Consider the following 14,196-nt stretch of genomic DNA (forward strand, 5'->3'; position numbering starts at 1 on the left):
ACTTAAGGATATATAAGGCACTATTGTGATTTTACAACTTTTCTATGACATTGAATTTGTTCACTGCTTTTTTGATAATATATCCTATGGTTTGAGTCCTTAGTATAGTAATGCTAAAGATCTTCTTGTGATTTAGATAGATAGAGGCTTGGTGATTCTTCGGCCTTCCCAGACAGCTGAAATTGACCTTGAGTGAACCATCCAATAAGCCAAGCATACTGCTCATAATAACTATATCTATTTAGCTCTTTGATCCTGTTCACATAATTTCAAGGATGGGGTGTTCCACAACTAAAAACCTGGCAAGGACCATAGTAAAAAACACTGAATTAGATTCCGTTAAGGGTTCCAGTTCCATTAAATGTTTAAGAAATATTATAATTTTTATTACCATTTGACCATGAATTATATTTTCAAAGAATTAGACTATCAAAGAATTAGAACTAGATTATCAAAGAATTCTTTGTCCCACAGAGTGTTTTTATTGACCTGTATTTTCTAGTTAGAATATGATTTTGTAAGAGTACAGATATTATACAACATGAGTATGAATTTACTCAGTCTTGTTTTGTTTGAAATTCGAATGCAAACTTAGCTCAAAGAGTATATTGCAAAACCATAACTGAGGCAAGAGTAGAACAGAATCATGAACTACCAACACATACAGAAGAACACTTTCATCTGCAGAGCCATACTCCATTTTAGAGAGTCAAGCAGGGTCTACTTTACTCTGCAGGACAGACATATGAATAGTTAACAAGGAAAGCCTTAACACAAATGAAAACAAAACTAAGAAAATGATACTATGTTTCTGTGCAGGTATTGGCACAAGAGATGGAACGGCAGAAAAGGACAAGGACTTTAAAGGCAAAGCACAGAAGCAAGTGCAGTTCAACCCTGGCCAGACCAGGGCCACATGGAGAGTGCGTATCCTGAGTGATGGGGAACATGAGCAATCTGAGACCTTCCAGGTGGTTCTCTCGGAGCCTGTGCTGGCTGCCCTGGAGTTCCCTGCAGTGACCACAGTAGAAATTGTTGACCCAGGAGACGGTAAGAACTTGTGTAATTGCTGGTGGGCTTTTATGACAAAATACTTTATAAAGAAAGTTTAAAATTCAATATTTGCATCTTCTGTAGAAGGAATTTTCTGGATTAACAGTTTAATATTTCCAAATTCATTAATGGGAAGAGGGAAAACTTAGAGTAATTAAAGTAAGCTGTATTTTTTTCGTTTAAGTAAATGAACTACACAGATTACCACATGTCCTTTCTGTTATTATGATTCTATCCTTTGGAACCAATATTACTCATCTCATTTTTCTTATTTATTTATAATTGTAGATGGACAGATTGCCTTTATTTTATTTATTTTCATGTGGGTGCTAAGGATAGAACCCAGTGGCTCACACCTCACACATGCTAGGCAAGTGCTCTGCTACTGAGCTAAGCCCCAGCCCACTCATTTCCTTTTTCTTGAACTAATTCATCAGTTTTTGAGTCTTTTAGATGTCTTAAAATATCTTTCAAATGATTTAAGAGTTAGACCATTTGGAGATTGATTTTTGCTCCCAAGATTGCATTTAATCATTCAAGTTTCCTTCATTTATTCCACAGCCAAATTTTTTCATTTGGTTGTGGTTTCCATACTTGTTACATAATATGCATCCCACCTACCTGACCCTCCCCCATCTGCAATGAACACAGGGTCTTGAAACATTGCTCTTAATTTCTGGTAGGTTATGTGTTCTTATCATTGCTCACTCTTGGCTAATGTTGGTAAAAGTGAACCTTAATACTTTTGTGTGTAACTTGACCTTTTTCTTCCCCTTGCCAAACTTCCACAATCCTGGCTTGTTAGGCAGAAAAAAAAAGTTTGAATGGCTTTTTTGAGGGCTGGCATTTAGACAAACCTTGTAGAGACTTCTAAAGCTGAAATCCTGTCAGAAGCCAGACATGACTTTCTTTAAAGTGCCAGCCTACTTTACTTTGTCAGTCAGAACACTCTTAAACGTTCAGCAAAGATATAATCTGCTGAGTACATGAAATGGAGATGCATGTGGAAATCCCTGTGTTAAAAGGCTGAGCATAATTAACGAGAGTGGATAAGAACACAGGAGCTCTGACATGGTTTGTTTAACTAACATCTCTGCCTTTAGTCAAATATGAAGTCCAATTATGTTTATCATTTCCACTCAAGAACAGTTAGCATTTAATTACATTTAATTTTATCTGCATTATCTAGGGCTAAGTCATTAAACTTTCTTCTAGTCCTGAGCTTTTGTATGTACTTCAATATTAAACCTTTTCTCTTTTAAACAGCCTGTGACAGCAATAATACATTTAAACTAATCCATTAGTTAAAGCTAAAGGCCATTTCTGGAGACTTTCTTTGCAAATTTGGCACAATTGCTATACTTTACTTTAAGGAATAGAACATTTAAAACCTATTTCTGCCTTCCTATTTATAAACCCAGAATGACACACTCTACCAGTGATATCTGAGTGGTGGCATATTAAAACACACACACACACACACACACACACACACACACACACGCACGCGCACACACACACACACACATAAACACAATCCCCTATATCATTTCTTCTTAGTATAGGATATATAAAATAAAAGTTTACCATAATTTTATTTATTTAATGATTATCTAAATTGTTTTGGAATTTTCTAGATCAAATGCAGCCCTTTTCATTTCAAGCCATGATTATCTTTTCATAACTGACAAATGTTCCACAATGCCTAGTATGTTCCGTGTCTTGTTGAAGACTATTGGCCTTCAGATTATAAGACTTTAATTTGATTCCAACTCTATTATTTCTAATTGTATGATCCTAAATCAGAGAGCTTTTATTCAGATTTAGTTTCCTAATGCACAAAACACACAATAATTCTCTTATTACAGCATTTCTATGACAGATAAAACAGAATACAAGTATTGTTATTCTTAAGATCATAAATCTAATATTAGATTTCATTTTAAGATATTAATAATATTTTTTTCAAACAGAGAATCACTTTCCCAACCTCTTCAAAATTTTTTTGCTGCTTATTATACTTTCTTTCCCAGCTTTTCAAAAGTAAATTAACTTGCCCTAGGAATCATTATGCTTATAAACTCTCTTTCTCTCTCCTCCCTCCATATATTCACTCTAGAATATAATACAAGATTTTTTTTCCATGCATTAAAAAATGATCCAGTTCATTCTCTTACTGGGAACTACAGCTGAACTATATCAGGAATGCAAAGACAATAGGATGAAAGTCTTACTCTCAAAGACCATATAGCAGGTTGGAAAGAGAGCCCTACAAATAGGTGCTTCCAACAGAACATGACATTGCTGAACAGATTCTGGGCCAGGATTGTGGGGAGCAGAAGAGTTTAAGCAATTCCACTTCATTTTATGCTGGGAGCTACTTTTCCTTATTAGTTGATTCATATGAATACATGAAAGTGCATACTTTCTCACAATACTTTACTAACCAATAACTGGTTCAGATAATGGTAATGATTAAAATTCATCAAGCCCTTATCATTCACCAGATAGCAAGCTTAACACCTTTTTATGCTCTTTCAATTAACCCCCTTTCCCTCACTCCATTGGAGATGCGTGTTCCATTTTAGGCATTGTACTCCATGTTTATAGGAGACTCTTAATTTCACATGTGCCAAGTTTTAAAGCATTTGTTCCCCAATTGTATAACAAAAACAAACTTTTAAACATAAATTCTATATACACACAACATATATATATAGCATATGCATGTATTCATCTGGCTTCTTACATGCTCATAATTATACATTATAATTTTCTATATCCATTTATATATTTTTAAACTATGTACTTATGATTTAGACCGAGATCTTAAATGACCATGTGTTTTACTCCATATATCAGCATCCGCATCTATTGGAAGAATAATAAACACCATTGAATGCTTACTTATTTACCTAAATAATCTGAGGCAATACCCAGTGCTTACATGGATGGTTTATAATTCTTCTTACGTCTGCAGATGTCTGTGCCCCCCCCCAGTTTGAAACCACAGCTCTATAAGCAATAGAGTTAATTCCCCTGTCAAAAGTGGCCCAGTCATCAGGTATTCTGCAGCCTCTGTGCAGAAGCACAGCCTGTCTTGAGTGGCAGACACCAGCAAGAGTCTGCTGCAATTGGCAGCCAATCACAGACCTGAGAGCTTTGGGAAGGCATGAACATAATGGAGCAAACTCTTAAGGCTGCCCTCACAGGTGCTACCTACCCCTGCCAATCCGAGAGGACCACCCAGGTGCAGTGCCACTTTTGGAAGAGCTTGGGAAGTCCACATTTTTGTCCAGCACAGACATATTTTTCATTTGAAAATGCAAGACTGAAAAAGGGTTTTTCTGATATTCATTAAACTGCTGTAGGAGCCTTGAAGAAAGAATATGCCATTCTGCCATGATAATGAAAATCAACAACTTCCTAGACAAACGGATTCATTCATTTATTGAACATATAAATACATTCAAAATCCTCATAAATAAAGAGAAGAACTAAAATAAGGAAAGAACAGGTTGCTTACTCTCTCTTTGTAGTACCTCTTTGTAATACCACAAATGGGGACATTTGTGGCCCCAGAGTTTGCACAGGTGGAAAATTAACTATTTGTTTTCATGATTTTTACCTCACTCCTTGGTTCTTCTCTAGCCCATGGCTGTCATTCCTTGTTTCAGTTGGATCCCATCGTCTCCTTCCTTTGTATATGCATATAGAAATTTCCAGTTAGGGGCTTTAAAGTTCATGGAACATTTACCACATTTTCTAAATGAGGACCTGAGAAATAGAGTTATCCTTTATTCTCTGCAGAAGTCAACCGGTTGCAGGCTGTTTGGTTTGGTTTTCTTTGGTATTAGCAAAAATGGGTGTGATTACACTCCATCTGGGGGAACAGAAATTCCACTGAATGGCAACTGAAAGATTGCTATTGAATGATCCATTTGCCAATGGCAGATCCTCTCTGCCCTCACAAATCACAGCAGGAAGATGCACCGGAATGTCTTTTAGTCGTTTTTTGAATGTGCCAAATTTTTTTAAAAGCAGTGAACACTCAGTGCTTTTATCCCTGTGCTACATTTCCCATTCCTTCCTTGATCTATTATGGCAAATTTTTAGAAGATAATTTGTTCTATCATGTTTTTAGCCAAGTCTGATTGTTCCTTTTGTTTGTTTGTTTTTTCATTTGTATAGTATAATTTGTATAGTATAATTGAGCAAAAGGACAGCATGGACATTCTCTTTCAGATAGCTACAACTACTTTATTTGTGAGAACAAAAGTCTTTTTTTTTTTTTTTGCCTGAGTTGAAGCACAGTCAAGACCTAAAAATAAAAACAGTGGTTACAAATCCAAATGTTCATTACAGTACAATCACATTGACTAATAATGAATGCATTCACTCAATTCTGCTTTATCTTTCAAAATAAAGGGTAATGAAACCATACTGAAAGTCTAAAAGTTACACACTTTTATTATCAAAAAGAAATCCAAGATGTTAATAATAGTGGAATACAAAAGTGGGGGTATAGGGTTGTGTACTAACTTTTCTACTCTTTTTTTTAAACCTAAAACTACCAAAAAATAAATCATATTAAATTTTGTAAAAAGTCATTTGCAATCCTATACATAGGAATAACAATTGCTAATGTTTTAGAGCATAACTCTGTAGTCATTTTTGTTTGTTGACTGGTTGGTTTTTGTTCTTTGAGTGTTTTTTTTTTTTTTTTTTTTTTTGTACTGGTCTCTGCTTACTTTGCAAGAACTTTGTAATTCTATAGTTTAGCCCTTTGATTTTTCCCTCAATGAGTATCTTCAGAAAGACAGCTACAGTTTCAATATAATGTGTGAGTGAGATTTACATATATACTTTTATATAATATCCATATGTCATATTCTCTTTATATACTAATATGTATGCTGTACTGCTATACATATGATACTTTTATAACTTTGTATGTGTACAGTTGCATGTCTATATAAAATTTCTGTGATGGTACTGGGGTATTTTTGGTTTGGGGGTTTTGGGTTTTGTCTTTTGTTTTTGGTACTACAGATTGAACTTAGGGGCTCTAACCACTGATACACATCCCATATCTCCAGCTCCTTTTTAATACTTTATTTGGAGACAGGGTCTCACTGAGTTGCTTACAGCCTCACTAGGTTGCTGAGGCTGGTTTCGAACTTGGGATCCTCCTGCCCCAACCTCCCAAGCCATTGAGATTACAGGCATGCATCACTGTGCTGGGCCTAACAGTACTTATCTTTGAATTATTCCTCCCAACACTTGTTTCTAGTTTCCCTATACATTCCCCTAGGCCCCTGCTCTCTCCCCCTCTCAGCAATACTTTAAATTCCTCTTTTCTCATCTTAGTTTAGCCTTTTGTTTTCCTGTGCTTTGAGTGATACTCTCTGAGTGTTCTCCCTTCAGACAATAGAGCACAGGCTTATGAGCAAGGGTTCGGAGATGGGCTGTCTGGGTTCAACTCCATCAACACCTGCCAACCTAGCCCTTCCGGGGGTTTCTTCACATCTGTGAGCCTCATGTCCTCAGAGGTAAAATAATAGCCACAATAGTTCTCCCCTCAAAGGTTGTTGCAAAGACAAAACTAGCCAGTACACGTCAAGTGTTTAGAATAGGGCTTAGCAAACAGTAAGAAGTCGGTGTGGGTTAGCTAATCATTTTTAAAGATAATACGAGAATGACACTTTTAGAAATTTTTCTCCTAAAGAGCTGTGCATACTTGAGGCAGCCTGTACATATACTTCTATTGTATATACAAATTGAAGTTGAAAAATAATATTAACAGAAAAGTCTACTAGGGAAATCTTTCTTCGTCTCCCTGATACCCTTTCCTAGTTTCTCCCACAGATTACGCATTTCTGTTAGAAGTTAGGTCGACAGAAGACCTGCACTTGATACTGGGCCTATTTACCCTCTGTCAGATCAACTGTAGGAGGGAATTCCAGAGCTGAGGGCATGATCCAAATTCTCAGTTTTTTTCTTTGTTCATCCTTCAACATGCTGGCACTGCCAAGAAGTCCTGTCTTGTTTAATCAATGCTGCATGGGTCATGGAGTTTAGGAGGAACCTTAGGTATTAAAGGTATAAATCTTAAAGGGTTTATGCAATTAAAATCCCACCCATAAAACTTTTTTAAATAACTTATTTGAAAACAAAATTGGTCAGTATATGTTATATTATGAATATTACATAGACTGACCATGTCTTAGCTCCAACTGTTATACCAAGATACTGGGGGTGTTAATAGACAGTTCTCTTTCACAGTTCTGGAGGCTGGGAGGTTCATAATTAAGGTGCTAGCTGATATGGTTTATGGTAAGGGTCCCCTCTTTCTGGCTTATAGACGGTTATTTTCTTGCTGTATTTGCAGGGTATCGCTCAGCACTCTTTGCACACTGATGGAGAGAGATTTCATTCTTGCTCCTCTTATAAGGACATTCACGCCACCCTAGGGGCCCCATGACCTCACTTAACCTTATCACTTCCCAAAGGCCCATCTGCACACCACCACACTAGGAGTTAGGGTGTCAACACATGAATTTGAAGAGATACAAACATGCACCCCTTAAAAAAACCCTAGAAAAGATACCAAGCTTTCCATGATATTTCATATTTCATGCCACAAGTGCCAGACCTAAAGTCTGCCAAAACCTAGGTGACATAGGGCAATTGTACATCTGTTAATAAAAAAAAAAAAACTTTTGAAACTCAATATTTGAATACTCAAAAAACACATTGAGTGTTTTTTTGCACTAAAGTCAGGATGATTCTATGTGGAAATTTTAAATTGGTAAAATCTTACTTCATAAATGTAGGTGCAGTTCTTGCCCTTAGAAAAACTCATCTTAAAAATAAACCAGATTTTCTCTAGTTGCCACTTTGATCCCATTTAAAGCACTTGAGAGAAATTCTTAGGCCTATTGTCTCCAGTTCCTGTTCTCCCATTCTCTTGTAAACCCAATTCTTCAATATCTCGTCCCTCTCTCCCACTGAAACAGTTCTAGGGAAGATGGCCAACTTCTGGTGCCTTCTCTTTGCTAAATCTGATGATGAGCTCTCACATCTCAACTCAACTGATTTAGCAGCATTTGAAACAAATGCTCTCCTCCTTTTTCTTTCTTTTTTCTTTGGAGGGATGGGTACTGGGAATTGAATTTCAGGAGCACTCCGCCACTGAACCACATCCCCAATCTTATTTTGTATTTTATTTAGAGACAGAGTCTCACTGAGTTGCTTAGCGCCTTGCTTTTGCGGAGGCTGGCTTTGAACCCACGATCCTCCTGCCACAGCCTCCCAAACAGCTGGGATTATAGGCATGCGCCACTGTGCCCAGCTTCCCCCTTTTCCTTGACACAGGTTTTGCACTTGACCTCCCATGTCTTCACTCTCTTGGTTGTCCCCATCACTTATTAGCCTTCTTTGCTCAGTCTCCTCCCTGACATCTCAGTGCCCTGAAGGGAGTCTGTGGACCCATTCCCCTTCTTGTCTATAATCCTTTCCTGTGTGATTTTTTTTCTGATTCACTCACTCTGGGCATACCATCAACCTGCCCCCAACTCCCACCTGTGTATTTCCAATCTGGACCTCTCCACTGAAATCCAGGATTATATTCTCAGCAGGGCACTCTGTCATTTCAATGTGGATATTTAAGACACTTTGATTTTTATATGTCCAAAATGGAATTCCAATTTCCCCCCAAATCTGATTCACCTATAGTCTTCCTCCCCTTTGTAAACAGAAATTTCACCTGTCCATTTAGTAAAGACAACCAAATTTGGAGTCATCCTTGGTTCTTCAGGTTCTCTTACATGACATATGTGATTTTTCAGAAATTCTTTGGGGTCTTCCTTGGTAATTTATCCTCCAGGGTCATAGAGTAACACATCCAGTAACACCCCTAATGTACCTCCCGGTCCAATCTTCTGTGATTTCCTCCTTGAGTGGTTGCAAAGTCTCCTAACCAAGTTGTTTGCTTCAGTTGCTGGCACTTAATGGCTATCTCACAGCAGCCAAAACTTACCTTCTGAAAATGTGTTAGCGTACTGTGCCATCGCCCCATGGCCAGAGCCCTCCCATGATTCCATTTTGAGAGACTGAATGTGCAGAGAAGGCCATACCACATATGAAAATTCAGCTCTACCAGTGACCTACAGAAGCCAAACCACAACCTCTATACCAATCAGACCAAGATCATCAGGACTTGACCTGATACCTTCCCTAATTCTTTTCCTTATTTCCAACTATAGACCAACCAGAGAAACCCAAATATGCAGCCCTTCACAATTCCATAGGACACCCTAATTAGTTAGCTTGCTACATCTTTCCTGCCCCACAGCCTGTAACCAGGGATCACGGGAGATTCCCTTTCCCCTACTAAGCTGTCCCGCTTCTTTGTCTGCCTTTGGCTCTCTGTCTAAACACAAGTAAAGGTGGTGAGCTCCATCGTTATCTCAAGCTCTAAATAAACAGCATCTCTTTGCTCTCAAAACTTTATTTCCATTCTTATTCACCATAAAAACCAAGGTCCTGCTAATATTCCTGAAGGTTTGCTGTGATCCACCTACCATCCACCCTGTCACCTTCTCTCTGGTCCTAGGTCTTAATCCTGCCTTCCTCAATTAGCTCTGGCTGCTTGGCCTTGTGGCTGTTCCTTGTACACACTTGGCACAACATGGCCGGAAATCCTTTTCACATATTCATTCCTTTTGCCTGGAACTGTCATCTCTACAGTGTTCTCTCAAAATGGAACCATGGGAGGGCTCAGGACATGGGGTGGTGGCACTGTACACTGACATATTTTCAGAACATTAGGGCATCTCATCACTACCTTCCAACCTCAGCTCTAATGTGACTCTATCAGAAACACCTCCTGTGACGTCTGTGTATCCTAGAACCCTCCACCCCCACAAGCCCAGCCCCAGCATGCCCTGCTACTGGGGAGCACATTTTAGTTTACTATATCATATCCTGATGTGATGTCTTCTATATATATTTATTTTCTTCCTCTTACCCATCCCCCAACTAGAATGGAAACTCCAGGAAGGCAGGGTTTTTGTTTACTTTTATATCTGCTTTGCGTAGTACAGTTCCTATTGAGTTGGAGTCACTCCATCAATATTTGATAAATGAAAAAATTAGTTATTATATCTTATATTCAGATTTTTTAAATATAAGCAATTTAAAAATTAGTGTGTCAGAGACCCAGGAGAAAATAAATGACAGGCTCAAATAGAATTTAATAAAATTTAATTTAATAGAATTTAGCCTTGGGACTCTTTTACCAAGGTGAAGAAAAGGATCTTTAGATGCCCAGATATAGCAGAGTGCCCCAAGATGAGTGAGGTTACTGCTGTCACCTATGGGCCAGAGGGGCACACAGCCAGCTCTGGAAACCTGAGGTGGGCAGGGATAAATGCTGAAACTCACTAGGCTCTCGCCCTCCAAGGCCACTCCTGTGTCTCCCTTTGGCTGACCCACCTGCAAGCTAGAAGTTGAAAAATGAACCATTATACATTTCATATATTTTCCAGGGTCTGGGAACAGAGCAGGGTGCACAGTGGACCTCAAGGCCTGTATCCACCATCTTTTATAACTATCCACCAAAGTGGGGATGATGATTTTAAAAAATAGTCATAAAACATCTTGTGTGTGTGTATGGATATGAGACTTTCAGGGAAACACCCTCCCAATCAAATACAGGGTGCCAGTTTGGGATTTATGATGTCAAACTATTGAACTCAATGGTTTTATAATTTTACATAGTAACTGGTTTTTTTTAACAATTTAATTAATTATGTTATTTTTATTATTTAATGTACCTTTTAATTATGTTAAAAGTGAATTGTTGAAACTTATAATAGTACATAAATCTAATTTATATACCACATGCTATGATTATCCTGCTAGGAAAGGATACTGCAGAATCATTCCCTGCAACTGATAAATAGATTTATGAATTCTAAAGGAACTGTTATGTTTAAAAGTGTCAAACAGTATATTATTATATTTTAAATCATAAATCATCCAAAAGGACCACTCTAAGAGTGAAAAGAATTAGAGTAGACATTACAAGAGCTGAGTTCTAATCCTGATTCCACCAGGGAGAGTCTTGGCAAGTAGTTTCAACTGTGCAAGCCTAGATTTCCGCCCCCCACCCACCCCATATGGTTTGAGGAAATGACTGAGGTCACAGACCTCTCAGATTATACCCCTCCAGGGGAAGGAGAATAAAGTTGGATTTAAAGGAACTCTGTCAGCAGCACTTATTAATTGAGAAATGAGCAGTACACTGGAGATAAAAGTCATGATGGGTTTTGTGTAGATTTAAAACATCAGTGGCCCACAGCCTGCATGCATTACAACAACTTCTTTTCCCCCTCCTCTCTTTAACCCTCACACTATTACTCTAAAAGAATACACGAAAGGAAAAAAATAATTAATCACTAGAGAAATTTTAATTTGCACAGGAAATTAAAGCTCAAGCAAAATAATCAGAGCACCTTGATTATGTTTTCTCTTCAGAATCAACTGTGTTCATTCCCCAGTCTGAATACTCCATTGAAGAAGATGTGGGCGAGCTGTTCATTCCCATCAGGAGGACAGGAGACGTCAGCCAGGAGTTCATGGTGATCTGTTACACACAGCAAGGTAGAAACTAAACTGAAATAGAACCAAACCATGTAAATAAGCCTCTTTAACATGGTGGAGCCATGACATTTTGCCATGAAGGGTTTGAAGTTTTTATAATCACAAAAAAAGCATTTATTCAGAAGTTGTCTTCCATGTCATACCTCTGAGGATGCCCCGGAGAGCATCTGCTACTTACCGCAGAAGTTTCTGACTCCACATGATCACCTATTGTAATTCTCAAGGCTTTTCAGATGACAAGAAACTGACGCCCATTCAAGCTCTTCAGGTTGAGGGGAGTTATTGCTTAAAACAAACAAACAAAAAGAAAAAAAGCAGCAATGTATATCCAAGGAAAATAAACTAACTTAAAACTAGTGTGAAACTCATTTTAACCAATTTCAAAATACTTGTTTTGCTCTTGGACAAGCACCCTATGAAAGGCGATTTATGTCATGCAAAATTAAAACGAATACATAATATTCTTTAACATACTAGATGCCTTCTGGGAAAGCAGTAGATTTTCTTTTTTGGCACTGGGGATTTAAACCAGAAGTACTTTAAAACTGAGCTACATTCCCAATCCTTTTTATTTTGAGACAATTGTTGAGGCTGGAATTTACAATCCTCCTGTTTTGGCCTCCTACATTCTTGGGATTATAGGCGTGAGCCACTGAGCCCAGCAAAGCAGACGATTTTCTATGAATGCAAAAGAAAAAGTCACATATGCATTGATACCTGAGCAGAGTTCCATTAAATTTTTTATTTCTGTATATGAATTTGAAGGCAGTATAGAATAATGATGAAAATAGTCTTCAGAATAAGCTCTGGGCTCTGAGCTCCAGAGTAAGTGGTTTAATGTCTGTAAACCTCAGTTACCAAATGTGTAAAACCCAAAATGATAGTTGAGAGGATTAATAGATGTCAAGCATTTGAATAGAGGGACTATTATTTTATAATAGCGTGTTGATCTAAAAGTACATGGACAGGAAAGACAGAGAAAACACTGGAGATGTAAAGGTTTGAGGTCACCCTAAAGTTGACTCATGATAGTAGAACAATCTACAGTTGCTATTGCAATTCTGGGGGTATTGTATATACTAATGACTTTTAAATGACTTCATATACTGCATATGAAACAGTGGTTTCTGGAAATACCCTGTAACATGTTCTACATAAAACCTCTTGGATTCTCCCCTCCTCCAGGAACAGCTACCGGAACTGTGCCAACTTCCGTGTTGTCTTATTCGGATTACATATCCAGGCCCGAGGACCATACCAGTGTTATTCGCTTTGACAAAGATGAAAGGGAGAAAATGTGTCGGATAGTTGTTATTGATGACTCCTTATATGAAGAAGAGGAAACGTTCCGTGTCCTTTTGAGCATGCCCATGGGTGGGAGAATTGGATCAGAGTTCCCAGGAGCTCAGGTTACAATCCTCCCCGACAAAGATGATGGTAAGTTCTCATTTACCTGCAAATATCAAGCACAACTTCCTAGACAGAAGCATGGAAATCTAAAGCAATCAAAGCATGCACATTTATTTTATGCTCGATTCTATAACGTGAATAAGATTCAGTGGTGTGGATTGGTTGCCTCAACCAAAGCCTCATTCTTGACTTAATGTTTTTAAAGGGCTGAACAACCTGTATGGTAGTTTTGTTATTGTTGTTTGAATTTTTTGTTTTTTGTGGGTTGTTTGTTTGTTTGGCCCCCATAGAGTTTCTTTGATAATACCATTTACCATTAGGTGATATTACACTTTTAAAATATCATGGTGAAGAACTGAAGTAGTTTTAATGAACCCAACTTATTTCACTTTGTTTTGCTTGGCTTTTAAAGCTTGTTTTTTTTTTTTTTTTTTTGTAACTTTAATCTTCTCAGCGTTCAAGCCCCTTTTTCAGAGAAACCCATCAGATAAGGCTGTTCAATGAATAACTGGAAAGGTAATGAATATATGGGAAATTAAGTTCCAACAGGCAGTTCCCTGACCCCGAAGATGAAGAGAGGTGGATACACTAGACCACTCTTTGCTGGGAAACTAGCTTACCAGGAAGTCAGACCTTCTAAAAAGTAAAGGAGGTCTTAATCCTCCCAATTGGAGAAATAGTTTGTACTTTCTTGTCAGGAAAGAGAATAAGAGCAAAGATTATAAACAATCTTATAATGAAAGCAAAGGGCAGTGAACAGAGAGAGCAGATCTCCCTGCCCCACCTGGCACTGGACATTTTTCTCATGGGAGCTGAAAGACAAGAAGGAGGAGTCTTTCCACTGGGGAGGAGAGTCAAAAGACTTTAATCACAAATCATCTTTAAACTCAGCAGATTGAAAATAATCCACCAGGAATGGTCTAGTTAAGAGAAAGGAGAAGGTGAGAGGCAGAGGTGGTCAGGGGTCAGTGCTGGATTCTTTGTGCTATCTTGTGCTTTATTTCCCTGTGAGAATAATTTCCTTTACTGAAAAGGCTTAAAAATCCTGATGATAAAATTAGGAAT

At 37.9% G+C, this 14,196-nt stretch overlaps 1 protein-coding gene across 1 annotated transcript in view; it reads left to right on the forward strand.

The window, feature by feature from the left end:
• FREM2 (FRAS1 related extracellular matrix 2) overlaps positions 1–14,196 on the forward strand; it is a 177,572-nt gene that overhangs the window by 76,867 nt on the left and 86,509 nt on the right. The window contains exons 4-6 of the mRNA XM_081301810.1: positions 820–1,050; positions 11,596–11,721; positions 12,907–13,158. Of these exons, the coding sequence (XP_081157936.1) occupies positions 820–1,050; positions 11,596–11,721; positions 12,907–13,158 (609 nt within the window). The remainder of the gene's footprint in view (positions 1–819; positions 1,051–11,595; positions 11,722–12,906; positions 13,159–14,196) is intronic.

The sequence above is a fragment of the Spermophilus citellus genome, assembly GCF_964194105.1.
Source record: "Spermophilus citellus genome assembly, chromosome: 1".
In the NCBI taxonomy this organism is placed as follows: Eukaryota; Metazoa; Chordata; class Mammalia; order Rodentia; family Sciuridae; genus Spermophilus; species Spermophilus citellus.